The following is a 27960-nucleotide window of genomic DNA, read 5'->3' on the forward strand; positions in this document are numbered from 1 at the left end:
TTCGGGCGAAAGTAAGACATTAATTGGACGCCCTCACTTTGGCTGCCGCTGCCATGGACGGCAGCTCCGGCTTCGACACAGATCTGTGTTCACGTCCAGCCTCTGCTTGCTGGGTCTCAGTGAGTACACACCATAAAGAGTCAGATAAGGTGTTTGTGTGTCTCTGTTTGTGCAGATTGCATATCCGTGTGGCATTTAGTGAATTACCATCTTGATAGATATCTATAGTGTTCTCTTTTTTTCCTTCATGTTTGTGTGTGAGCTTGTGACTGGCTGCAATGTCTACAGGCATTGTAGAACCCAAGAATTTTAAATACGTTCTTCCAAATGAAGACTTGCATGGATGAGACCTGGTAAAAAGTGAAGTGAAAGTGAAGTGATTGTCATTGTGATACATGTGTCCTCTGCTTTTAACCATCACCCTTGGTGAGCAGTGGGCAGCCATGACAGGTGCCCAGGGAGCAGTGTGTGGGGATGGTGCTTTGCTCAGTGGCACCTTGGCGGATCGGGATTCGAACCGGCAACCTTCTGATTACAGGGCCGCCTCTTTAAACGCTAGGCCCATCACATCCTGGACAGATTTAAAATTACCATTTAATGTGAAATAGATGAGGCATTTGTGCAAAGTATGACCAGTATGAAGACAAATCCTCAACACTGCATTATATAAGTGAAAGAATGTGTTGTAATTCCAGTGGATCCTCCCAGGTTTGCTGGAACTGGGTGACTTCAGTAATTCTTTAACAGCCAACACCATTCATTCACTGGTTTATTGAAGATGCAAGTTGTCACATGTCGACTTGTTCCAGATGCGCTGCAGACTCTTCTGGGCTCATCTTAGACAGACAATAGCACCATGGTCTTGTGTTTTATGGTCTTTTAATAAGACAGTATGAGCATCACCATCAGCTCCAGAGTCTGCATGTTTGTGTTGGTGCATGAGCAACAGAATCTTGGAACAATTGTGAACTTTAAAGCAAGCAAGAAACAACAGTTGGTTGCCGCTCCTGCGGTCCCTGCGGGACTGTTTCAGCCCACCATGCACCAAAACAAATACTAGTACCTCAGTACCTATTCACAAAAAAAGATTTTTCCTGGAATATGAATCTCCCAATCTGGCAACAGATTGATGGCTAGGAAATATTTCCTACCTTCGGGCCATCATGGACCCTAGTAAAGAACTAGTCAATCTTACATTCACAAATATGCACAATGTGCTACAGATTACATAGCATGATGAAAATATCTTAACTATAAGTAAATATTTTTTGAGGAATGAATGATGCAATGACCCATATTTTCTCACACCACCCCACTGCTGTGCTCGCTCCATTGGCTCCCAGTAGATGCCCACATCAGATTTAAAATAATGATTCTGGTCTACAAAACCAAACGTGGGGTTTCACCATCCTACCTCAGAGCCCGTATTATGCCTCGCTGTGCACCTCTCACTCTCCAACCCTCCAGTGGAATAAACTTCCCCTTGAGGTCTGAGTATCTTCAAATGGCAGATTAAGGGTCCCATGACATGAAATTTTCATTTTGTGAGATTATTTAACATTAATACGACTTCCCCTAGCCTGTCTATGGTCCTGAAGTGGTCAGAAAGGATGATAGGCGCTTTGGCCATTCTGCTTTGCCGTTCAGAGAGCGGCAGCTCAGACGGTCGGCTCTGGAATTTGTCCCCTCATGACATCATAAGGGGAATGGTTTCCTCCCATTTCTCATGCTTTGACTCCCTATAGAATTTCCCACCCCTCCCCTAAAAAAGTAGCGCTAGCAACAGTCACACGAGCCTCTGAAGAACCAGAGGCTAAATTGAATTCTATGTCCATTTCATGTCCACATATGTCCATTTTATTGTGCGACTACCACCCCCTCTACACAAACCCTTCTAAATGAATACCAGAGCATATGACATTACTCTGGGGCAGTACAGTTACTCTCGTGCCTCGAGGAGTTGGGCTCTATTATTCATGATTAACATGCCACAGTCTCCTGGGCCAGAATACCCACAGTCCACCCCTCGTCCACGCACACCATAGCCGCAGGCCCTGAAATCTGTCAGCCATTACAAAATAACTTAGACTAGACGCAGTACATTGAACAGTCGATGACCTAGACGAATTGTTTACCATCCAGCGATTTTAATAAACCCTGTCATATGACATAATTTAAAACGTTTTATGGATTCCATGTCGTTTTAGGCCCCTCAGACATGCAAGACTGACATTGCACTCGAATGAGTGGATGATGCTTTAGTGGAGTGGGCTGGGGCTTGCCAGACAGCCAGGTGACGCCCACTCGTGGTTTACGTGGTTGTTAGGTGAAGGGATTCGTGCTCCAGAACCGGGCCGGTATGCGGGGGAAAAGGACAGACTGGACGGGAAAACGGTAGCGCTGTGAGTACGAGCGATGGAGATGGACTTGCCGGAGAAATGGGTTTTGCATGCAGACGTTTGTAATTTGCAGATGGGATGTGATACAGCGTGCCTTGGATTGCACACTATCCAAATGATCGGAGCACACAGTGCCAAAGGTTTCTGAATGAAAACCAGAAAGCAGGATGATGATCAGAGAACATGTTTTGAAGAACATTGATCAGTTTGTCTGTTTTAACGTTAGGATGAGGCACAAACAGCAAATATGTTTCTGTAAAATTTACACAAAAGGAACAACCTGCATTCTCAATGACTTAATGAGTTAAAAATCGATGTAAGTGCATATATTGATACACATTTTTCATATTTTGTGTCTGGTCCTTGTTTGGTTCTTCATACACAGAACCCATTTGAAAGGAAATGTTCATTGATCTGACCCAACGTAGCCAAAGGATCTTGGCTAAAAGAGTGTTCTCTGTACGAATGCCGGGAAACAGCATTTATTATTATTCACAAATATAAGTACATTTTTATGGGGGGAGGGGGGGTCCTTAGTTGGTGCTCCGTAGATAGAACATGTTTAGAGCTTCAGTTTATATTGTATTGATTTTTTTCTTCCTTTCATGATCAAATTGGCTGGATCCCTCTTCTGGCTCTGGCCTGATTTGCAAAGGTTTGAAATGTCCATGCATGAACTTCTCCAAAGGTCACCCTGCTGGCTATTCCGCGCTTGTTGGTGTGAGTGGATGCGCTCGCTTGGTATTTGGAAGGCAGCTCAGACGCATCTGTTAAATGGCCACATGTAAATGTGTGCAAATACATTACACCTGTTTCATGTTTCCAGGTCCCACAGAAGCCAACATGAACAGCACTGCCGCCAGCAATGCCAGTGGCCTGTACCGCTGCCAGTTCAGCGAGGACTTCAAGTACATCCTGCTTCCGGTGTGTTACGGACTGGTGTTTCTGGTGGGCCTGGTGCTCAACAGCATGGTGTTGTACAACATGCTGTTTCGCACCAAGCGCTGGAAGCCCACCACCATCTACATGGTGAACCTGACGCTGTGCGACACCCTGTACATCTTCACGCTGCCCTTCCTCATCTACTACTACACCGCCGCCAACAACTGGCCTTTCGGCGAGCCGGTCTGCAAGCTCATCCGCTTCCTGTTCTACACCAACCTCTACGGCTCCATCCTCTTCCTCTGCTGCATCAGTCTGCACCGCTTCCTGGGCATCTGCTTCCCGCTGCGATCCCTGAGCTGGGTGAGCAGCCGACGAGCCCGCCTGGTGTCCGCCTGCGTGTGGACCGTTGTCCTGGTCGTCCAGTCGCCCGTCCTCTACTTCTCACGCATGAACGTCTCGGGCGTGGCCCGCACCTGCTACGACACCACCAGCGAGGACCTGTTCAACGACTTCATGGTGTACAGCACAATTGTGATGGTGCTGCTGTTCGCCCTGCCCTTCCTGGTGGTGATGGCGTGCTACAGCCTCATGGTGCGGAAGCTCCTGGAGCCGGGAGACGCGGCTTCGGCGCGCTTCAAGCAGAAATCTGTGAAGATGATCGTCATCGTCTTGGCCACCTTCATGCTCTGCTTCCTGCCCTTCCACCTCACGCGCACCGTATACTACAGCTTCCGCTTCACGCAGGTCAACTGCACACAGGTACAGGTGTCCAGCATCACCTACAAGGTGACCCGGCCCCTGGCCAGCGCCAACAGCTGCCTGGACCCGATACTTTACTTCATGGCAGGCCAGGGTTTCCGTAGCAACCCCACCAAAAAAGGCCAAACAAAGCCAAAGGACCAAGTCTTAACATTGTCAGCGTCTCTATGATGGAAAATGGCGGAAAGGTCATTCTGGTGTGAGAGGGACGGGAAAGGTGTCAGTCCTCTGGTGGCAGAACCAGGGCACACTCTGAATATACACTACAGGCCAGTTTGGTCCCGTTGTCCAGTGTTTTAAAAAAAACTTGGACTGTAATGTTGTAATGTTATGTAACAGCAATCGGAAATTGAAGGTACAATTTTCATCAAAGTAACCACCTCTTGTCCTTATCACAGCAGCACAGATACACAGCACGGATTTTTCCCACACGGATTTTTTTACGGAATGTAAAGTGAATGGCAATGTATGTGTTCTGTTCAGAACCAAAAGTTTATGCTTTTGTTGGTAAAATAATGTGCTGCTGTACACAGTCAAATATTGAAAGCCATTTAGTTGCGTTTGAATAGTGTTAGTGTCTTCCTGAAATAAAAGGACCACAATCTGGGTCCAGAAGTCTGGCCGGTATTTTCTTTAAAAAAGCCAGAAGAGACAGTGAGCCTAGGGGTTGTTCTCACATTGTGTGCCACCATATCCTTTCTGGAAGACACAACTGAGACTTTGTCCCAGAGGACATTTATTTTATGATGATGATGTTTTGTGTTGTTAAAAATATGTAAAAAAGTACTTTGTTTTGGAGGGGAAATGTGCCTGTATAAAATAAGCACTTACATTTTTTTAATACGAATCATGCCAACCCCAAAATACCTCCATATGACTTCTTTTCCACTTTCACTAAAATACTTCAGAGTACAAGATTCCATTAGAATTACATGCTTATATTTAAATTTAGAGAATGCATGGAAGGAAACTAAGCATGAAGTGCAGAGACTAACAACATGAACACATGGCCAGGGTGGCCATGTGGTAGTAGCCTAGTGGGTAACACACTCGCATATGAACCAGAAGACCCAGGTTCGAATCCCACCTACTACCATTGTGTCCCTGAGCAAGACACTTAACCCTAAGTTGCTCCAGGGGGGAACTGTTTGTACCGATTGTAAGTCGCTCTGGATAAGGGCGTCTGATAAATGCTTTAAATGTAAATGTAAATGCCACAAGGTGGCGCGCACACACACACATTAGACCGCATTTTCATTTAAAGAGTCCAAATATGGAATAAATGCAATAAATACAAAACAACTGTTCCAGAGAGATAGATGTTTTTTTATTTCTCCCCACACCTGCAGTTAAAACAGGTAACAAACATCAGATGAGACAAATAATAAATATGGTCTAAGCAATAATCATTCAGAACCAATAAAATACAAAATACAAAAGTTGCAAAAATTCCACGCTGTATAAAATGTGCATGTAAGTGACTAAAAGAAAGTCTTTCTGTCACTGTCTTTTTTTCCTATTTAAATAATATTCATAAGGATTTTAAAAAATACTTAAAACATTACGGAAGGAATGAGATGATATGGTCAGTCTTCATTTCATTACCTAAGAAATCCACTGAAACACTTTCCTTTGACCATGACAAACTATTTTCCAACTGACATTTCGATTCCAAATAACAGAAAGGTAAGTACCGGATTAAAAAGAAAATAAAATGGAGTGTGTTTCATGCTTTTTATGTGAGCGTGGTGCGCGTGTTTGAAAAGTGAAGATTGCACCATGTTCACTGTACTGTCTTAAGCTCTGGTTACAGACCCCGTCTCATCCAGGGTTCAGGGTAACCTTCAGTAAGTGCTCGCACAAAAGGGGCTCCCCGTTCTGTGAGGATAAGCTTTATAAAATGCAGAAAGAAAGAAAAAAAAGCACATCTAAGCCCGGCCCTGTAGAGGAGGTAGGTTTGGTGACATTCTGCAGGGTCACAGTGCTGTAGATGGTTTCTTACATTGTTGTAATACGAGAAAGAAAACGCCCGCATGTGAGATCGCAGCTCGGCGGGGATGTATGGAGACCTCCAGGCCAACACTGATACTGCTTTGTGACAGTGCCATGCATGACAGTAACAGTGTTTGTTCTGCCTGCGAGGGTCCTTGTGACTTGTTGGAATGCGGTCTGAATATCTCCAGGCCCTGGAGGGACATGCTGTCACCATGGTCCAAACATTGTTAGTCATGTTTGAATGGGCCTGTCAATCAAATATGTTGAAAGACTGTGATGAGTGACGAGAGTTGGGTCCTTTGTTTCCCAAGCTAGAACAACACTACCCGTTTCAAGTGGGTCCCGAGAACTGGGCAAAATGAGAATTAGTGAATGAATAAAGATTTGATGAGCAGCAAAATAAGCGACTACCCACAGGAGAGGATCTTTCAGGCTCAGAAGTGGGTCTATGACCCACTACTAAATGCATATAATGGTCTGAAAAAAAATATAAAAGAGACACAAGACTGACATATGTGCATCATTGTGATTGACACAGCAGCGCTAGTATGGTCAAATTTCCATTTTTTTTCTCCGTTATTTTACAACAGATACCGCTCTGAAAAAAATGGGAAATACAGGCCTCCCTATTCACACTGATCTGTACATATATACACACACAACCATTTTCAGGATTATTGTGCATCAAAAGCTATTCTGATGCAAGATTTCATTAAAAAATTAAAATCAATAGCAGCCTTCTAGCACTGAAAGCCATCCCAAGAGTAGTTAATAGCTAAGATATTTATCATAGTGTTGAGTTGTTTTATGATCAATCAAACATTCAGCATCAATGAATGTCTAAAACCACTGTCTGTAGAGTCACCAAGAAGAACTTCCTAATAATACTTAATGTTCCCTGGTTTAGAACGTGTGCTTGTGCGTGTGTGTGTGTGTGTGTGTGTGTGTACATGTGCAACTGAGCCGTGCATGTTTCCATTATAATGCACACTGCAGCAAGGCTGCGGCACTTCAGCCACCTCATCCAGACAGAATACTGTCGCTTCCTCCTAAGCAGTCTGCTCACCAAAGAGCTAAAAATATTGTAGTTTAAGATAAAATCATTTTTTGTGATAAACATAGAGGTCGTCTCAAGTCTGAATGCCCGGTGAAGACACCTTCTTTTCAGATGATTGTGCCCATGGTCTTCTTGTTGCCTGATGCTGGCTGGTGTCTTCAGAAAAGAAATTATCTGCCGTTTATCCTTCAAACATGCTTCTGAAAGAAAGGAGAAAAAAAAATCATATGGGATAAAATAACTGCCACTCTGCACCAACGCTATATTTAGCATTTCTTTTTGGCGGAATATAATTGTAATATTTTAAAGATATTTCTGTATACTTCTACACAGTAATATAACATATATAGTATTGTGAATATATCACACTAATATTATGTTTACATATTATTTAATAACATAGCTATGTGCAATTAACAAATGTGATTACTAAATACTGTATTTTTTGTTTTAGTTTTGAGTTCCAACTATGACACCAGCAGAGGGCGCCAAAGCACAGCTCAGCTCCCAGCCACACAGTGCTTACTCATCTCACCGCAGGCAGGAAGGTAAGATGCTCCTCTAAAGCAACAGACTGAAGATTGGGCTACGTGAGTTTAATCTATGCTGTGAAAGAGTATGAATATCTATACAGAATATGATTCAGGTGAGCTCTCAAAAAAAAAGGTAATTGTACTCTGGTACAGTATGTGAGTTATGCAATAGGAACTTCACGTTCATTCATTCTGAGGTCCTTGTGACGATTTCTACTGTAGACACACTGTGCATGGATTAGTGAGTTTCTGTGCTCACATAATAAGCATGCGTGCGTCTTTGTGTGAATTGGGGAGTGGCCTCTCGGGTGTGTGCATGTTTATTCATAGCATCACTGGTAGCTGTTGGCAAAGCTAGGAAAATGCGTGAGAGGAATAGGGAAAATAGGTGCAGATTAACAGGAAATGGCTTCTGGGTCTAACTCCTCTCTGGCAGGAAGAGAGGCTGACAGGAAGTGTCTGTGTGTCACATCCTGATGCAGTGGAATGCCTGAGCCTATGAATGTTTAATCATGAAACAGAACTCTGTGATGCGTGAGAAGCCCATCCGAAAACCTGACAGGGCATGTGAGTGCAAGAAGAAGAAGAAGAAGAAGAAAACACTACAATGCACCAACCACCAGAGAGTGCACTATGTTCCATCAGCCGAGAAGCACAAAGCATGTAGATGAGCAAGCATCTTGTCTTTGCAGCGACCTCCCACCACCAGCGCCGTCGAAAACATCTCATTTACCTGTCAGAATACCAGGCTTTTTTCTCCGAACCTAATGACCAGTCTTCGATCCTGAAATAGCCAAGTTTGAAGACCAGCTGTCAGTCACAAACTTCTAGGTATTGCCGCAAACCTGATAACCTCCTCTGGGGCTAACGGCGCCCGGTTGAGTAACAACCGCAAAAGCCACAAATTCTGATGACAGGGAGAGTTGCTGGACTGGTTTAAAATAGCGCCGCTTAAATAGCAGCAGCGTTCTGAGAAATAATTCATTGTGTTCTACAAGGATGATTGAGTTTCCGGTTCACATGAAGAGAAGCATTGGCGGGTCACTTGGACTCACACCCAGAGTTCACTTAGGAGTAGAGTAAGGAAGAGGACCTGTTGGAAAAGGTGAAGGGAGGAAGAAGGAAGCGCCTCTCCAGAAACAATCACACAAACAGGGACTCCAGGCCTGTGAGACCTGGGATCAATAAAGGTCTTTAAACGAATGCTGTAATCATTTTCTAGCACCAAAAATTCTAACCAGACACAAAAAATACTTATATTTAACAATGCTTTTCTTCGCTCACTGATGGTCATTCATATCGACTGAAACCAAAAGGCTTTTCATAAAACACTGCAGCCCATGAAAGAACGTCTCTACCACCATCATCGTTGCATACAAATATAAACCATCATCAATGCTCATCATGTTTAAAAAAGGGGGAAAGGACTCTCAGAAGTTGGCAGTTCCTGCTCTGGGCGAGACCGGTCGAAACAGGGCTCAGATATTAAGAAACAGAAGAGTGAGGAAGACAGAGAGAGACAGCCTACAAATATCCCGTTCAGAGCGACTCACCTCCTGCCGGCTCCTGGAAGATGAGGAGACAGAGGTGGAGGGAACCCCCAGCAGGGATTTCTCGTCAGCCGGCTCGGTGTGCGACGTGTCCACTGAATCCGTGTCGCTGGACTCGGCAGGGGTCGTCTCTGCCGAGCCCGAATTCTGCTCCAGGATCTGGGCCACCTGGAACCTGTTGAGATTCGGGGGACGATTGGCTGAGCTTTAACGATCTCACACAGGCCCACGCAATTATTGCTAAGCCCCCTCCTTCATCGTGTAAATCTTTATGAGGCTTGTTATGGTGGAACCTAAAGACATGGAGTTACGCTGTGCGGGTGAGAGTGGGTTTTCCACCATCTTCTCACACTTAGCCGGACAGCCAGGTTCCCTCAAGGCAAACAGTTCTAAATAGTTTGGCTTGTAGCTCTCTGCTGCAGAACAGGCTGATCTGGTTCTGCCTTATGTGGCGTTATTATTTTTTAACTACACAGTAAAAGTCTGTGTTACTTATTTTTGATGTCAACAATTTTTTATTTCGAGCATTTTATAGCCAACGTGTAAAATAAAATGAGGTTTTGCACATTTCTCATGCATCCAGCCTAATGATTTTACAGAATCTACAGGAACCATACCCCTTGAGCAACACAGGGTTCAGTGAGCTGGTCTGGGCCAAACATTTTGGAGCTCTCACCTCCCAACCGAGAGGACCGTGACCTCCCCAGGAGGCAAGGCCTTTGTGGGGGTGCTGGAGGTCTTGTGCGTGTCGATAGTCGGAGGCAGCAGCAGCTCGGGCCATTTCTTCTGACTGCAGCGGGAGCAGCAGATGCCGGAGCGCAGGGACAGTCCGTTTATGGTGTGCAGATGGTGCGTGTGGGGGCACAGTCGTGGCAGAGAGCGGAACTGCGCCAAGTGAGGAAGAACAGGAAACCTGGAGGCAGAGGGAGAGTAAAATAAATAATCGCTTTACCTGTCCAGCAAATCTCTAACTATGCTAACCCCCACCGTTTACAGTGGCGTATTGTTCCGAGGCGGCGAGGCTGATGAGCCGCTGGCCGACGTCAGCAGGAACTCTCTGCCACTTTGGGCCCACAGAAAAGGCGCGGAATGAAAAGATTTCTAGAACTGCCAGCCAACGTGTGTGCGCTAGACGGCCTTTCACTGACACATTGATGAGGATGCAAAAAAAATGGAATGGTACAGTGCTTTTCCAGTGTGCCACTCTGTGGTTTTTGCACGTGATGACAAGTCGTGGCAGACCTGCGAGCGGCAGCTGTCTTCAGTACCGCGGGAGGATGAGTCAGATTTAACCTCCGTGGTACGGCTGCTCACTCTGCGGGACCTTCATAGCATAAACAGGACGTGCGGTGTCTGTAGATCTAATCTGAAGAGGACAGTGGCCTGTGTTATTTTGTATTCTCATAAGCCATCTACACCTGTCTCTCCCTATTCTGCTTTTCTAGAAAAAGAAAAAACAAAATGGCGCCTGAAATGTAAAACTACAAATCATTGAAAGAACAAGGCAGAGCTGCAAATGTATATTTCAGCCTCCGGCCCCATTTTCTGCCTGGGTAGAGTGAGAGGCTATCCTCCACTTAAAAAGTAGCCCGCTTTACACAGACAGGTGCGTGGCCAGTCTGACCTTCGCAAAGTCACAAAGGACCACCAGTGATATCAGCACTTCTGCAGGTCTGTATAAATGTAAAGCAATGTGTGTGAAGAGGGATACAATAACACAAGTAGTTCAAATGTTTTGCAAAAATCTCAGAATATTAGAGCAAACAAGCAAAAAAAGAAAAAGCCTTGAAAGCAACAGAATGATACTTGTGCAGAAACCTCATGTCACAGAGAAGGCTTTGTTACTACATTATGGGACAAGTATTCGAGGGTTCCAAACAATGACAGTACGCCCAAGGTGGGATTGTGCTCACTTGATGGATGAGGCCTTGCTGGCAGCCGTCTGCTTGTTCTCGTACTCCAGCAGAAGCTCCTCCAAGGCAGCAGCATTTTCTGGAAGACACACACTTTTAGCCCCGACACAGAGCAAGAGGCGCTGTTTAAGGGGTGTTAGTCTCCGGGTGAGGGAGCGTACCTTTCTTTTCTGTGATCAGACGCACCAGAACGCTGATGGTGTCTTCGTTGGGGTCGTCTAAGATGAAAGGGCCCATGCTACCTGCCGAGGGACAGGGAGGCGGCATTAGTCATGACCCTAGAATACAACTTGCACTCTGGGTTACAATGACAAGCCATGAAAACAAGTTTTACATTTCTGCAATGAGGCCTGGGACCGACACTCATAATACCTCAATCCTCGCAATGTTAGTTAGTTTATTTTAAAATCAATTTCACTGCATTTCAGTGTTATATAATGGAACGAACGGTCTGTGCCCTTCATTTTCTAAATTTACATTGTTTATACTTGTTATTAATACATTGGTCAGGAGTCTTTTTTTTTTTTTTTAGCCTGTAGCCTCTGACTTTGCAAGAGGTCCCCAGTGAGCTGAATATGTCCAAAGGACACGGGTTGGGGTCTGTGTCTCATAGTTCCCCATCAGAGCGGCATGGAACCTAAGAATAGCTTCGAGCGGCTCATTCAGGCAGGGTAACAGCAGCACTATCACAGCAGTTTTATTTCCATCGGCCCAGTCCACAGTTTCTCTGGGCTTGTTCACATTGGCCGGCACTGATGCACCCGTGTACTGACTCCTTTCTTGCCCCATGGGACATGGGCATGACACGGGCACGGTACGGACTTGTGATGGATTGCAACAGCAGTAACAACTGACAGCTCTCACTTGGCAGCCATCTTCTCCATATCTCTGTGCCCAAGGCAACAAAACAACCTGAAAATCAACTTGAACAGTGCTGCTGATGCTCAAGTGCAAAAGACAAAAAGCATGTAGGCACTCTCTCTGGCGCCTTTTCTGGCGTGTCATTATATCTGTGGTCCAGTACAGGTTTAACTGTTCAGCTGAGTTATTCAGATAAAGAATTATGTTATTACATCATGTTTACATCATATACCTGCATAACATCAGGTACCTCTTGTTCCAGCATAAGAGATATGAGGCCTTTTCCACAAAATCTCAGACCTCCAACTGGTCAAAGTTCAGAACTCTAAAGAATGATCCATGTGGGATTGTCCTTCTAAAGTGCAGTAATTCCTGTGTAGCAGGCTGGACTTTTTAGAGTTCATGTTGCCTGTCTCTTGATCAAATGTTGCTGTTTGATTCTTTCGTTATTACCAAGTTATTTGTCTATTTTAGAGAATAAAACAAGTTTCCCAGTTGTTTTGTCGAGTAAAAGAAGTCTTGGTAAAGATTTCTGTACAGCACACACAGATACAGATGGTTAGGTTCATGGGATGAAGCAAAAACAGACACACACACATATGTGTGCGTGTGTGTGTTTATATATCTCACATTAATCATTTATTGCTTCAGCCATGCAGCACTTGTTCACATCGTGTCCTACATTGCACTGCTGAGCTAATACTGGCTCCTCCTATTCAACAGCTGCTGAGGCCTTTTTCTCTCGAAAGAGGCGGAGCCTTTAGCACAGGAAAACAAACTTGTGCTAACAAACTTTTCTCCAATTGCAGTGTGAGTGGTATGACTTCACACCCAATTATGATGCAGTTATACATACATTTAGTAGGCATACAATAACAAACAATTAAGCATATTGAATATTTTAGTGAGTGAAAACCAGTAGCATTGAAAGAACAATTAAGGTAGCACGAGTGGCGCATTTGTTTATCGTAAAATTCACAATGAACAGTTTTTCAACAGTAATTTAAACAAAAATGTCTACATTCTGTATGGATTATGAATAGTTAGTGTGGGTATTTTTTTACCCAGGCAGTGTGTAGTAGTTAATTTGGTCATATACGGAAACTCCGTGAGAATGAGGGTCTGGGGTAAAACAACTCTTACGCAAACGGAAGGAAAAGTCAGCAGTTACATAAGCTGTGAGAAAGAGAGGATAAGAGATAAAGCAAAATGGACTGAGAAGTGTTGCAGTAAAACTCACAGGGAGGGGTCGAAACTCTAGTTACTTTTCCCTGGAAAGCATGGGGTTCTTCTCAGCAAATGACCTCATCGTTCTGAGAAGGTGATGGATATGATGAAGTGATCACAAGAATGAAAAAAATTGAAAATAAAAGTCTGAGGGATGGAACAAGACTTTGTTGTCTCTTAAAACCTTAAAATTGTTCTCTTGTGATGTTTAGCTGCATGTGATGTTACATTCTGGTCGCAGTGATGCTCAGATTCCGTACGTGTTTTTTACAGGTTTATACCGGATGATAATGACTTGCTCTCTGCTGCAGACTCACCCCACCCCTCTCCTCTCGCTGAGTTCATCACTGCGGGTAGCACTGCAGAGGCTCATCACGAAGTCCCTGACCCATCCAGAACTCCAGAGAGCTTTGGCTCCGGGCCAGTCACGGCCTACGGGTTCTGCAAGACTGCTCAGAGTCTTAAAAAACCCACCTCCCATTCTGAATCGGTTCTCTTAACAACCTTCTACCTCAGTCTATCGGAAAATAAATGTCCTTAAGTAAGATAGGAACTAGCCAAAGTTAGTCCAAAGTTCTAGCTCTTTTTCCATGTATCCCTGGAAACAGGGTGATAGCATTAGCTCTTAGTTCTTCAAATTTTAATTAGCAGTCACCCTCTGATGAAAACTTTCTCTTATCAATGGCTGATCTGTGTTGTGAGTGTGTGTATATGCCATCTTGCCAGACCCACCCCCTAATGCCTTTGGTACAATTTGCACCAAAGCTGAACATGTACAAACACGAGTCGTAACTGGAGCTGCTGGTACTGACTGGACCACAAAAGGGATCTACAGTGGAAAATCGCCCGTGATTTTCTGCTCAGTCTACATTGGCATGTGTCATTAGAATGGAAACAAACCCCAGGGAGAGGATCCTGGGTTTTTCACCAGTGGCGCTGTAACTGTAAAACCGGCACACATGCAACGTGCAATCAGAGAGACCTCTCCCGTAACCGCAGGAGCTTTGGAAAAGCCCTTAGCTGGCTCTATGTGCTGCCTCCCAGCACATAAACTCTGCATACCTGCAGTCTAACCACAGAACGGCCCAAGCAGAGCAAACTGCCTGGGAGTCAAAGGCCCAATTGAATTATTGATCTGCGTAAGGAGATACGGAACGAGTGTTGAGTTCCCCAACGTGAGGAAGATCGGGGTAAGTAAGGGGTCAGGTGGGACGGCTAACCCAACAGGGTGAGATTTCAAAACAGTGGTCACCAGAGACACAGTGATACACACAAAAAAAACACAGATCCAGTATGATCTTCATCAGTGATTTGGAAGCATTAATCCAAAATGAAACAAGGTGCACTGACAGTTCTTTCGATGGCATACGGTGAGACCAGATGTCCCAGACACACCTGCTGGGAAACCAGTTCTGATTCCAGGGCCTTTTATATCCTACCATCCGATTTCAACCACAGCAATGATCTGAATGAACTCCTTTCTTTCCCAGCAAAACATTGCTCTTCCTCTTCTGTGCCTTCAGGTCTGGACTGAAACTAGACCTTTGTGAAATGGTTCCTGGTTATCCTGCATCGGATCACTGTTATTATGACCCAAGTGATTAAATATTCCCATTGAGGACAAAGAGTCTGAATAATGACAGTACGTCACAGGGTCCTTGCTTGTTTTTTCCCCCCCGTTTTTTCAGCTCAGTCAACCATGATGCCTCTTTTGTGAGCTGGCTCTGTTTTTCGGCATTGTTGACTTTTAAGCATTTGATGCGTTTGTTTGTCCTTGCACTTTCTGTACAAAATGTTGCCAATTGTGTTTTCAAAAGCCATACAGAGCTGCTGCTGTCAGAGTTTTCACTGCTTATTCGTTTATTACTTTTAAAATACTGTTTTCATCTGTACTCTTCCAAATAAATGCAAAAAAAATATATATATTTTTTCATGGTACATTACTATATACCTACTATAGTCTCTTAAAAAGTCAGGTCTCACTGCAGAGAACATGTTGAGCTAACACCCTCTAATCACTTGTCACCATTCCTCTTCTGAAGAAGCAACCAATCACAGCCCTCCATAGGCGAGAACAGCTGCGATTCAAACGCGGCTATGTATAACACGCCAGTGCCAGCTGCTGTACCGTCTGTATTACTGTACAGACCTCAGGCGGGGAGGTGAAATGATATTAAAGTGTCCTTGTATAATTCCACATCATCTGTAGAACTGCTTGTCCTTCACACTATAATGTTAAAAGGATGTCTCGTCTCGGAACACTTGGTATAGTAGTAGTGGGGTGGTAGTAGCCTAGTGGGTAACACACTCGCCTATGAACCAGAAGACCCGGGTTCGAATCCCACTACTACCATTGTGTCCCTGAGCAAGACACTTAACCCTAAGTTGCTCCAGGGGGAGACTGTCCCTGTAAATACTGATTGTAAGTCGCTCTGGATAAGGGCGTCTGATAAATGCTGTAAATGTAAATGTAGTAGTTTCATTCTTGCAATATGGCTTTCAACCTGTGCCAGACCATGACTTGAGACTAAATTATTTACATTATTAACAATGTACAGTAGTATAGTGCAGTGTTTCCCATCCCTGGTCCTGGAGGAACATCTGCCAGTAACCCACATGGCTTCACAAGCTGCCACCCTCATTATTAAGCCATTAAGAAACACCTGAGCCTAATTAATATAGGGCTGGAGTGAAGACGTTCCTCCAGGACCAGGGTTGGGAGACACTGGTATAGAGTATAATATTAGTTTGTTTTTGTAGATGTTTAATACATCAGTCCCTTGTTTTAGGCCTATAATTGTGATGGTCAAGAGTGGATAGTAGTTTGCTTTTTTCCAAATTCTGCTACAATCATTGTGGCCCAGGCCGAGACACGTACCTTCTTTCTGGGGGGTGGGGGCTTCCTCGTCGCCACCTTCCTTCTCAGCAGTGCAGCGATAGCCCTTCTTCTTCAGGATGTTGCAGATGAGGATTCCCAGCAGGCCCATGACACAGAATATGGGCACCAGGGCGAACACTGCGTACTCTGTGCTCTTCTCCTCAGGGTTGTGCATGTTCGTGCCGTTTGCCGCTGCCAACCCGGCGCCCTGGGGAGCACCATTTCCCACAGTCCGCTGCACTCGAATTGACTCTAGTATAGAAATATTATGATTTTGATTAATTTGCATCAATATTGATGTTCAAATAAAAGGGTGATAATGATGCTTACAGCCTTGGAATAAGAGTAAAACGTTGTAAAAACACATGCTGAACATAAACACTTACTCTTCACACAGGCATGTGGGGAGGAGGCCGTCTGTGTAGCAGCAGGGTGGAACCTGCACAATCAAACATAAACAAATCAGACCCTCACCCACCACTGCACCCAAAACCACATGTCATTATGCAATAACATTCAACATCACCAGTTAATGACACTTCAGTTATGAAACTGAGTTGGAGAATTGTCATCTAAGTGAAAAATAACATTTTCTGTAATAGGGTCAGCAAGCAGATTTATGTAGAACTAATTAACAGGTAATAAACAGACAAGCAATCAATAAAGCCCATACCCAGACAGACAGCCTCCGCAGACCGTGTCCGTGCGTGAAGTGCCGGGGGTCATGACCTTACGATTCAGGATCCTGCAGGGACTGTGAGGGCGGCACTGTTGGGCATCGTGGGCAGCGGAAAAAGTGGCCGCTGGGCAGGCCTGGCACCCCACCACCACGTCAGGCTCCTGCCCTTCTCCACAAGCCTGACAACAACAATTCATAGTTCAAACAGCGAAATCAAAAGCCTGCATGCAGTTATATGGATAATAACAAACAGTGTCAGGCTTCCAAAGACACAAAAAACAAACCGCAAAGCTGGAAACAACTTAAAATGAATTATTTTTGTGTTTGTCAACGTATGCAAAAAAAAAAAAAATGCCACTTTGGTTTGGGATGTGTCCACATGGACAGAACAGCATCAGGCTGGGACTAAAATGATGGACAGACAGACATCACAATGGCTTCCAGACATCTGAGCCATACTTGTACTTTAGTAAGGGGGTAAGGAGCATTTATATTTACATTTATGGCATTTGGCAGACGTCCTTATCACGTGCTGACTTACAACGTGCTTTCATGTTACCATCAGTAACAGTTCTGGTTCACGAGGACTCAAACCATGAATACAATTATTTTATTCACTCTGTTTTTCCTGCATAAGTCAGACAATAAGGTTACAAGTTAATCTTCCTCTAAAGAGGAAGGTCTTAAGCGGCCATTTGAAAGTACTCAGTGACTGTGCTGTTCTGACCTCGAGGGGAAGTTCATTCCACCACCGAGGGGCCAAGACAAAGAAGAGTCTAGATGAGTGTCTCCCTCGTACCTTCAGAGATGGAGGGACCAGACGAGCAGTACTGGAGGCTCGGAGTATACGAGGTGCAGTGCGAGGTGTAATAAGGGCTGTGAGGTAGGATGGTGAAACCCCATGTCTGGCTTTGAGGGCCAGCATCAGTATTTTGAACCTGATTGCGGGGGGAACAGCTACTGGGAGCCAGTGGAGGGAGCGTAGCAGTGGGGTGGTGTGGGAGGATTTGGGAATTCGTGCTGCTGCATTTTGGAGCACATAGGTTGTAGGGTGTTTGCGGGCGTGGTCTCACCGTGGTGGGCTCCTCTCCTGCCGCGCATTCCTGGCACACGCAGCCCTCTCCCGGTGCACACTGCGCCGCTAGTGCCCCGCACGGACAGAGCAGCTGACGGGGCAACACAACGCACAAGAATACTGTATGTTCATGAAAAACCGCATTTACAAATCTCACATACACATAAACATTCATATATGGAAATATGATTCCAAATAGAACCCACACACGCAGTGCACAGTGGTGCTAATGAAAGCATGTAGTCATAAATACTGTCATGAACGGACCAACCCACACACACAGTAAGCCCCAGTCGCTGCTGGGCTGCAGAGCCTGAATGAGACAGTCTCTGGCGCTCCGTTGGGACTATGAAGGCCTCTGTTGCTTCACCGCAGAGGACCGTGGGGTTGTCTTATTGAGACCGGGTGCCTACAGAACCCCACATTCCTGCAGTCAGCTGCGCGAGGAGGGTCATTTTACCCGCCTGACAACGCTTCCTTCCTCATGTAACTTTTAAACGGGCCGACCTCATTCATTACTACACAGCGGGCAGCTTCACTCAGCAATCGCTCAGTGTTTTACTGCTGGGTCACGGTTCTAATCTCAGCTAAATGGTTATTTGTCCCAATCTGGCGCTGGACATTATTGTGCCGGAGGTAATGACACAGCATGGCTGCCTGCGGCTTCTATGCTCAGAGGACATTTCTTCTTTTTTTTTTATGTGGGTCGGGGTGCACACACTTACGATGAGAAGGAAAGACGCCAAGCAGCAGAGGTGGTTCCTCATCATCTTCAAGATATTCTTCTATAAACATATGACCTGGAAGAGACAGGAAGAATAACGGGGGTTTTTACATCGGACACACCATCCTGCTCCAGATGATGAAGCGCTGACGCCATTTTCGTGTGGCACAGTCTTACACACCGAGAAGCTCCTGCGGCACAGAGGCCCTGATTCACCACCACAGGGCAGAACGCTAATGACAGACGGGGCTGGCAGGGCTACAGTAAATAATGTTTAGAGTAAAGTCCCCGTGCTAGAACAGTGTGCTGCGCTGCAAGGTTAGTGCTCGTGCGAAGCCAGAACTGCGGTTTTGGGGTTGCATAAATAGCCCTTCGGTTGCTAAAACTGGACATTTGGTTTGGGAGCAGCTCTCCTGCTTGCCTAATTTTAGCAGCGTTTTTAGTGCCCTGACACTGCTGACATAAGAAGGATGACACAAGCGCAGTGGGTGGAGAGGAGCAGTCGCACGTCATTACGGTCGAACTGAGTTGAAGTTCATTTCATGTGTCCTTTTTACGAGTAGACACGTGGTTTTTCATCTGCTTTAGAGAGACCCACACGCTGACACTCGGTCGGGGCTTCACGACACCCTTGGTCAAAATAAAACACCTTGAGCACAAAAGCATGTACAGAACTCCATGTCTGGCCGCCACGTGCTGAATGGCAAAGGCTACGTGAGGGTGGCCTGTAAGAAAAAAAAAAAACGAACCCCAATAAACACCCCCCCTTTGATCTCTACGCTCATGCCAGCCTGCTGGGCCTAGTGTGGGTGAAGATAGATCTCCAGCTGCGTGTATTATTATCATCTCTTCATTGTTTATTCTTATCGCAAGAATAGCAACACACACATGCAAGATAGGTCCATATTTTTCGTCAAATTTCATTATTATTTTTTTTGCGCCCTCATAACGGAAAAACATTTGGACATGGCATCGTGTCCTGGCCGCTGGACAGAGTTGTCAGCAATTATGGTTCGCGTTACACGCAATTGGTTCTATTTATAGAAGGAGCGCATTACGCGACAAGATTGCACCCCTTGTTCGACACAACCGGTCCAAAACAATCACTGGGAACATGATAATGCTTACACAAAGCAGAGTAAGGTTTTTTTGTAGGGTTTTAGAAAAAAAAAAAGCAAACGGCAATTAAATAAAGTATGTAATAAAGGACAATTGTATACGGGGGAATAATTAAGAAATCCCTGCATCAAAAGACATTTTGCAGTATAGGTGTAATTAAATCCTAACCACGGGTTACGCAAAGTATCGCCTCGGATTTTTAAAAAAATGCAAACGGTAACACTTCATATAGAGACATGTTCCTACAGCAACCCTCCCTTCCTAACACAGCAAAACAGACGAATATACGACTTACTCCGAATATGGGGAGTTCAGGTGAACACCCCAACATGCTGAGCCTACGAGCCTCCAAACTTGCCGAGAGCCACTTACCCCAGAGCGGCGTCAGCCTCAGGTGGGGTTGCCCCGGCAACAGAGCAAGGATGCTGTGAAGTCAGAGCGGAGAGTCGCCCAGGCAGCGGGTGCAGCAGTGGGAGGCTACAGCACTGTACCTGCCCAGGGCCGGCACACATCCCTTATACCGCCACTCGGTAACCACAGCTCCGCCCCCTCCCACTGAATCCTGGCTGATTCTCCACCCACCGCAAGCCTCTGTCCACTCCCAGTACAGGACACCCTCGCGCTGGGAAGCAGGGATGGTGCTGGGGGTGAAGGTGGTGGGTGGGTGTGGGGGGGGGTGTTTACAGGGTGGAGCAGGACTTTGGTCACTCGCGGTAATCAGTCAAGGGGTCTGAGGTTTGTGCTTTTAAAGACTTTAAGAAGAATTGTGAACAATTACAGCCTGTCTAGATGATGAATAAAAGTTACACACCACGTACCGTGCCGCACAAAATCTTGATATTCGGGTTGATGTAAAATTGTAGATGGAAGTTCTGGGAGCGGATGCTGATATACTTGATCAGGACTTGTGTCAGGTGTCCTCCCGAACTCCATGGCACCGCAGGGCTCGGCCTGTCCGCAACCACCAGGAGCCGGCGGGCGCCCATACGCACGCCCGGGCCAAAATAGCTTAACACGGGTCTGGAGGACGACCTGACACATTCCGGCCCTGAAATGAGAGGATTCCAGGCTCTGAGGTTCTGGGCTGTGCCAGGATCAACTCTGGCAGATTGCTATGTGCAGACGGGTCAAAGTGGTAGAGCGCCTCAAAAAAAAAAAAAAATAACCAGCTCACACAAATGAGTTGATGGCTTCGGCGGGCGACCTGAAACATGCCCTCCGAGTGGAAATGACAGGGCTCAGGAGGATAATGTGCACTTGCTGTAATTTCAGGGATGGAGAAAAATGAAAGTGTCCGCAACACCCCCCCCCCACCCCCCGCCTCCCCTCGTCCGACTGCCATTCAGAAAAGTAAGAAGCGCTTGGCCCGTCACTCCCCTCTCTCTGTCTTCCACCGAGTTTTTATGGATCAGCATTTGAACGTGCATGCCTTAAATTGAGCCCCTTCATTAAAAAGCTATAAAGAGTAATTACAGCTCTATCTCCGTAGCCGTTCAGCTTCACTCTGCGGCTTTTGGGATTCTTGGGGGAAAAAAGGACAACGTAAATAAAACAAACACACACGAAAAAGAAAAAAAAATAAGCGATCGGCCAGAATTAAGACCTGCTATTTTGGAACCTGTCAAGTAACAAATTGGAGAGGTCCAGAGAGGGTGCCCTGGCTTAGCTTTTGCAAGCGTGGCACATTGGACGCGAACATCTGACCTCCTCACAGTTCTCCGATAGTACTTGGGCGGCCAAACCAAAACTAGGGAGCATGACTTTGTATCCAGGCCTACTTGAGGTCACCAGTGATAACAGACAAGCCTGAGGATGTCCCCGGATCTTCTGAGGGTAAGAGCACGTTTCTGGATCGGGGGAGCTGCATGGAGGACAATCTTCCTTCAGGGAATCCGGGAATGGAGGAGGGCCAGCGCGTCAGCAGGAAAACTCTTAATTACTTGGCCAATTAGGGCAGCTCCTTAATTAGTGGCTCACCTAAAGTTCATTCCAAACCTGCCAACACCCACAGCTCTGATGAGACGCCCTATGAACTTGAGTCTCAGGTCAGTTAAATGAAATATCAGAGGCAAGTTATTCCTAAATATTATTGGTTAATACACTGCAGAGGAATCAGGAACTCTTGGAACAATTGTTCAGTGGGGGAAGAACCTGCTTCACAACCTAGATGGATTTTTTCCCCCTATTTTAACAAATCTTTACGAACTGTACAAATAATTGTGGCGGGCACTATATATTCCATTGTACATAAACATCTGTCACTTTCTTCATATTTAACAATAAAGATGTTTTTCATGATACTCACTGAATAATTGAAGGTTATACAGGTGTAACGCAGAGGGTATAGATATAGCCCTTGAGTCCCGTCCCTCGTGCATGTCTTCATCACAGGTTCGCGCGGCTGCCCCGCGGCTCGGCTCCGATCCCAACACTCACCACACTCCAGACGGGAGAACGCTGCACGTGCCGCCGCCCTCCTGTAATTCCCCGCCATTGCCAGCCTTCACCATGGCTTTTCCAAAATAGACAGAAATGTTAATGGGCCTGACACGTTCTCCTCTGACCTCCCCCCCATCCCACTGTGTCGCCATTGCTCCGCCGACCATCCGGTCAACGGCTGCAGTTTTATTGTTCCCTATTTTAATTTTTCAGATCCTCCTCGTTTCTTGCCCTGTGCCAACCACGTGTCCTCTGACGGTCACATGGAACACGTCAAGACCAGGATGGAAACCCGTGCGAAATTAACACATCCGGACAAACATGAAATAATAAAGCAAAAACCTCGACGGGGGCACTAACCAAGGCCTGGAAAACCACTTCCGACCCGAGTTCTTTCATGTGTCTCACAACAGCCAAACTCTGAACGCTAACCCGCGCAAAAACAACCCAAACAACAACAGAGCTCCTCAGACTGCTGGCTAAGCGTGAGGTAACAATTATCCATTTTTGACGAACACCTCATCCTTTGCTATGATTCCAAAACATGACGATGAAAAAAAAGAAACCAGCGGGTTAGGAGTATTTTTCACGTTTTGTTTGTCAGCGGTCTCTTAAATGAGGCCTTGGAAAGCAAAAACAGGATTAAGTGCCGTGTACATCAGACCGTGGCGGTTTCAGGAACAGAGGGAAGAACTGAAGAATCCACAGTAGGATCTACAGAAGTGCCTACGGTCTTTATTTGAGACTCTTGATGTCATCTTGTAAGAACTAAGCAAAGCCTCTAGACAAGGGAGTAACCACAATAGGAGGAAAAGAAGAAAAAAAAACCCACTAGAAGACAACTAAGCAGTATGGCTTGGTGATAAGGCCAACAAAACGATATCACCATATTTCCCCTGGTCTTCTAACGTATGAATAGTGAATAACACAATCCTGTCACATTTCTTTTTTACTACTACAAAACAATTTTGTTTCATCGTTCATTTTCATATGGAATTGTATAAAATAGATGATGGATAATTTATATATATATTTTAGTGGAAGTGGCCCCGTAATCAGAATCCCGATCACTTCACTTTCATATATTTATTGCAATTATTAGATCAGAAATCAGTGTTTATTCATTGCTGAATGAAATTTATTTACTGCTTCATGGGGGTTCGAATCCCGATCACTTCACTTTCATATATTTATTGCAATTATTAGATCAGAAATTAACATTTATTCATTGCTGAATGAAATGTATTTAATGCTTCATGGGGGTTGGTGAGATTGTGTGGGGCTGTCTGTGTAAAAATAGAGGATGCTGGGTAAATGGGTGGGTAGGTGGGATTATACATGTGCTTCCGACACGGAACTCCATCTTTTCTGTTTGTTATAGTTTCCTTTGTGATGACACGAGAATATAGTCCATGCTTTTGGTAACACATTACTGTTCCTAGTCAACACTTCTCAAACTCATACTTCATGTCATTGAAACATGGCACACGGGACAACTGGGGCAGTGGTGGCCTAGTGGGGGGCAGTGGTGGCCTAGTGATTAAGGAAGCGGCCCCGTAATCAGAGGGTTGCCCGTTCGAATCCCGATCCGCCAAGGTGCCACTGAGCAAAGCACACTGTTCCCCGGGCGCCTGTCATGGCTGCCCACTGCTCACCAAGGGTGATGGGTTTAATGCAGAGGACAAATTTCACTGTGTGCACCGTGTGCTGTGCTGCTGTGTATCACATGTGACAATCACTTCACTTTAACTGCAATTACTTTGTGTTTTTTTTCTTCTGTTGGCAACACACACTGTCTCAACACCTCCGACCAGATCCATTGTACTGGATGACACAGTAGACAAGCATGTCATGGGTGTACAGTTGCACTGGAAAGATGATCGGAATGACATCATCGGCTCACAAGGGGCAAGTGAGCAGGACGAGGCAGCCTGGAGTGAGACGGCAACATGGGAACAGACCTGGCCGTCGCAAATGCAGCAAAGACAGGGTCACGTTTCCTGTATCATTACTGCACTGATCATTCAAAAGGTGATCGTGTTCTGCAAAGAATCGTTCTTTTGTAAAGCAGCACGGAGACTATTACAGCAGACAGCTATTTATAAATGTATATATGCATGGCCAGTCTCTATCAAATACCTACGCATTTACATCCGTATAAAAATGAAAATTGCATCCTTATGTTGTGATTACGGAGCCAAACATGTGAGAGGCCCGAGATCATTCCGTAAAGACCGAAATGACCTTCCCGTGACTCTGCGACAGAGCAACCATGTCAGACAACTAATGGTGATGGAAACCAAAATGATCAAACAGACAAAACAACAACAGAAGAAACCATGATGACACCAGAAGCCCAAAAGAAGCACCTCACAAGGGGAATGCTAATGTGCATGCTGTATAATGTGTCTGGAATGTTAAACATACCCGTACGGCCCGAGGAACCAAGAGGGGAAAAAAAAAAAAGCGGATTTTTTATATTTCTGAATAGCTGGGTTTGTAGTTCATTTCTTTGTTGTGTATATTTCATTGCTGTGAGAGCGTTCGTGTGTGGTTGAGCAATATTGAAGGTTTACAAAGGAGCCAATAAACCTAGAACGGAGCAGTCAAAGCCATCATGTAAGCAGCTATGTGTTATTATCCTGTCCTCAGCTTAATTACTAAAAAAAACTGGGTGGTAATTGATGAATGAGAGCTGCCGGTGACAGACTGGCTGGATATGCACCTCTCGGGGAAACCAACCAGCGGTTGAGGGTTTACTTCCTGTTGACTGACCGACAGAGGATTCACCAACCTGTCTGTCTACGGTTTAAACATCACTTCACCAAAACCTTAAAAATGCCAGGTAATTAAATGGCAGACATAATGAGTAACACAATGGAATTTTGAGCCCAGATTATGCTGCGATCCACAGAAAACTGCGTCTACTATTAAATATTCAACAGATGTTTCAAAAATTCATTTATCAAGGTGCAATGTCAGGCGTATTCTGATGCACACTCAAGATAGCAGAGGGAAGGGGAAGTAGTTGTTATGAGCAAGAGGAAGTAGTTCACCAGCCAGGGGAAATACTGAGAACTACCAAAAATACGACGCTGTTATGAGGATATGCAGCACAGAGGCTGCAGCAAACTGCACTCAGGTCACTGGAATCAGGTTCAGAGGAGTTAAAAAAAAAAAAAAAAAAAAAAAACAGCCTGTCGGGTAAACGTCCCAAAATCTGCACTCTAATTAAAATATGGATCTCTTCCCCCTGAGGCTTTTCTTTTTTTTCTGGGGTGAAAAAGCAGACATTCTTACTCTCTCCCAGTACCACACGAGGGAAAACCTACCAAGGAAATTCCCACTTCAAAATCAAGCGCTGTTTGGCATGGACCTGTAGTTCATTTAATTAAAGATAAGTGGCCTAAGAACAGCAAAAGCCAGAATGCAATTTTGCCTTCCTGTGTCAAATCCCCGCATTGGAACGGAGCAGGCGACCCTGACAAACTCTGGGCATGCCACACAGAGACTGCTTTCCAGAGGATGCTCAGAATAAACGGCATCAGAACTCGTGTAACCCTACTTGAAAACCAGCGAGCAAGTCCAAAAATACAGGCCATAGATAGAACACACACATTACATTTTCCTCTGGAAGGTGGACCACGTTCTGTCTAGAATGAGTTGGTTTGGGTGGATTCAGGTGGTGCCAAAAACGTTCACATTGAAAAATGGATGTGAGCAATCTTGGCAGCAGTGGAACAATGGACTGAACAATTTCATCGGTGAACGTGTTTGACATATTAGTGTAGGTTAAATAGGACTGACATGGCTGCTAAGCCACATGTGCTTCAGGCCAAGTAAAATAAGCAGATAAAGGACTTCTTAAAATATCCAGTGATGAACAATTTCTAATAGAAATTTCAATTTCTAATGCACAGCACACGGTGCATACAACAAAATGTGCCCCTGCTTTTAACCATCACCCTTGGTGAGCAGTGGGCAGCCATGACAGGCGCCCGGGGACGGTGCTTTGTGTGGGGATGGTGCTTTGCTCAGTGGCACCTCAGTGGCACCTTGGCGGTTTGGGATTTGAACCGTCACCCTTCCGATTATGGGTTGCCCTATGTACTCTATACTGACTCACTCAAGTCTGGGTCATTTTTATTCCCCTTGTTGTCATTGCACCACTCTGACTAATATTATTCTAATTACCAGTGAGGTAATTAGTTACCAGATGAGGCCAGTTTCTCGTTTCTGCCTGTATCCTTAGTAGAACATTTGAAGAAATACTTTTTAATTGTGAAAACTCCCAATAAACCACTGTTTCCCAGTCCTGTCTCTGGAGCAGCCACAGATTTTTAACCCCAAACCACACCTACCACATTTTTATACTATTATTCATCAGTATGAAAACCAATGATGGGTGCCACAGGAACATGAACGAGACATACCGTTCAACCACAACATAGTTCCACAGCTTTTTTGTTTTGTAGGTTTCATAGCATTTTCATGCATTTATTTTAGCATGGTATATAGGAAGGTAAGGAAGCGGACCCGTAATCAGAAGGTTGCCGGTTCAATTCCCTGAACTGCCAAGGTGCCACTGAGCAAAGTACTGTCCCCACACACTGATCCCCAGGTGCCTGTAATGGCTGCCCACTGCTCAGCAAGGGTGATGGTTAAAAGCAGAGGACACATTTCGTTGTGTCACCGTGTGCAGTTTCACTTCACTTTCACTTTTCAAAATGCTGACTTAATTTAATGCCTTTTCTAAAATATCCAAATTTGATGATCTGACACATTACCCTCTGTCTATCTAAAATATGACACTGAAAGTGTGTTGAAATGCACAAATAAAACAGTAATTAATTATATTATTGTGGTCTAAGCCAATATTAATGAGTAAAACCATGTGAATGAAACGAATCGCTAATGAACGCACGATGCATGACATTTCATGATTCATGATCCTTTAAAAAAAATTTTGGAAAGACGATCCAACTGTTTAAAATGGTACGGTCCACGCTTACCCGATGGTACAGTCCGCGGCTCATAAAACTCTGCGATGGCGCAGCAGTCCGCCAGTGGCGCCGGCGCGGTACATGCGTGCCGGTACTATTTTTTCCCTACCCCGTCATTTCCGAAAAGCCGGTTCTCTGAACAAATATTCGCCCTATTAAACATACACACACATATATATATATATACATATATTAACGAACACATTAATAAAGACCAGTCTGTGTTGATGTTGAAGTCCATGTTTTAACAAGGTTGCCATTTTTAGATAGCAGACCGTGTACATCTCAGTAGAAAATTTGAAGCATAACCTGTACAACTGTAAAAACATACAGTCTTAAATATACCCACATTTGGGATTTAGGGCAAAATGAAGCAAGTAAAGTTTTTTTTCTTCCGTTCATCAACTAGAACGGTAACAACGATGGCAATGACAGAAAGGCAACTGTGCTGAAAACGGGCAGAGGATACAGCGACAGCCACGCCGGGCTAAGGCGCATGAAACGGATGAAATAAAGTGTGGAAAAGTTTCGTGTCAAGAGAGCTCAGCGCGAAGCGGGGTGTCCCGGTGATGTCGAGCGCACACGGCAGGCAGCCAGTCCTGCCCCCGTCACAGACAAAGGCGACGCGCCACAGCATCCATTACGACGGCAAAAGTGCTAAACTTACCTGCTTTGTGGGTAGGCGGGTCAAAATCATCGGTTGGATATAGTCACGGTATTTAAATACGTGTTTAGTATATAAATAAATGAACCGCATGGAAGGAGGTGTGGGGGGTGCCGGTAGGAAGAGCCCTCGCCGGGTCCCCGCGTCGTAATCCAAAATTTAAATAGCGTCAGATCGGTGGTTAGCTCCACGAGCGCTAC

The 27960-nt window shown here is 45.1% G+C and overlaps 2 protein-coding genes across 6 annotated transcripts; one reads left to right on the top strand and one right to left on the bottom strand.

The window, feature by feature from the left end:
* Positions 1–63: 63 nt before the first annotated feature.
* p2ry2.1 (purinergic receptor P2Y2, tandem duplicate 1) lies at positions 64–7572 on the top strand. Of its 2 annotated transcripts, XM_028962511.1 has the most exons (3): positions 64–119; positions 3226–4043; positions 7550–7572. In XM_028962511.1, the coding sequence occupies exons 2-3, from the start codon at positions 3243–3245 to the stop codon at positions 7553–7555; spliced, it is 807 nt and encodes a 268-aa protein (XP_028818344.1). In that variant the 5' UTR covers positions 64–119; positions 3226–3242; the 3' UTR covers positions 7556–7572. The 2 variants fall into 2 exon arrangements, with proteins under 2 accessions (XP_028818344.1, XP_028818343.1); XM_028962510.1 differs by lacking the exon at positions 7550–7572 and having other exon boundaries at positions 3226–5123.
* Positions 5349–27960, bottom strand: relt (RELT TNF receptor). Of its 4 annotated transcripts, none has more exons than XM_028962507.1 (12): positions 27764–27960; positions 18537–18611; positions 17810–17902; positions 16731–16915; positions 16444–16496; positions 16058–16309; positions 11253–11333; positions 11092–11170; positions 9855–10091; positions 9182–9353; positions 8362–8412; positions 5349–7292 (listed from the first exon to the last, which is right to left on the bottom strand). In XM_028962507.1, the coding sequence occupies exons 2-11, from the start codon at positions 18579–18581 to the stop codon at positions 8365–8367; spliced, it is 1245 nt and encodes a 414-aa protein (XP_028818340.1). In that variant the 5' UTR covers positions 18582–18611; positions 27764–27960; the 3' UTR covers positions 5349–7292; positions 8362–8364. The 4 variants fall into 4 exon arrangements, with proteins under 4 accessions (XP_028818340.1, XP_028818338.1, XP_028818339.1 ...); XM_028962505.1 differs by having other exon boundaries at positions 5349–7295; XM_028962506.1 differs by lacking the exon at positions 27764–27960 and adding an exon at positions 20027–20156 and having other exon boundaries at positions 5349–7295.

Source organism: Denticeps clupeoides, chromosome 19 (assembly GCF_900700375.1).
Source record: "Denticeps clupeoides chromosome 19, fDenClu1.1, whole genome shotgun sequence".
In the NCBI taxonomy this organism is placed as follows: domain Eukaryota; kingdom Metazoa; phylum Chordata; class Actinopteri; order Clupeiformes; family Denticipitidae; genus Denticeps; species Denticeps clupeoides.

Excerpts from the sequence above, each read along its gene's own strand:
- p2ry2.1 (XM_028962510.1), top strand. The coding sequence starts at position 3,243 with ATGAACAGCACTGCCGCCAGCAATGCCAGTGGCCTGTACCGCTGCCAG.
- relt (XM_028962507.1), bottom strand. The coding sequence starts at position 18,581 with ATGATGAGGAACCACCTCTGCTGCTTGGCGTCTTTCCTTCTCATC. Across the intron at positions 17,903-18,536 it reads TGGCGTCTTTCCTTCTCATC|CTGCTCTGTCCGTGCGGGGC; the intron begins GTAAGTGTGTGC and ends TTGCCCCGTCAG. Across the intron at positions 16,497-16,730 it reads TGCGGAGGCTGTCTGTCTGG|GTTCCACCCTGCTGCTACAC; the intron begins GTATGGGCTTTA and ends TTGATTGTGCAG.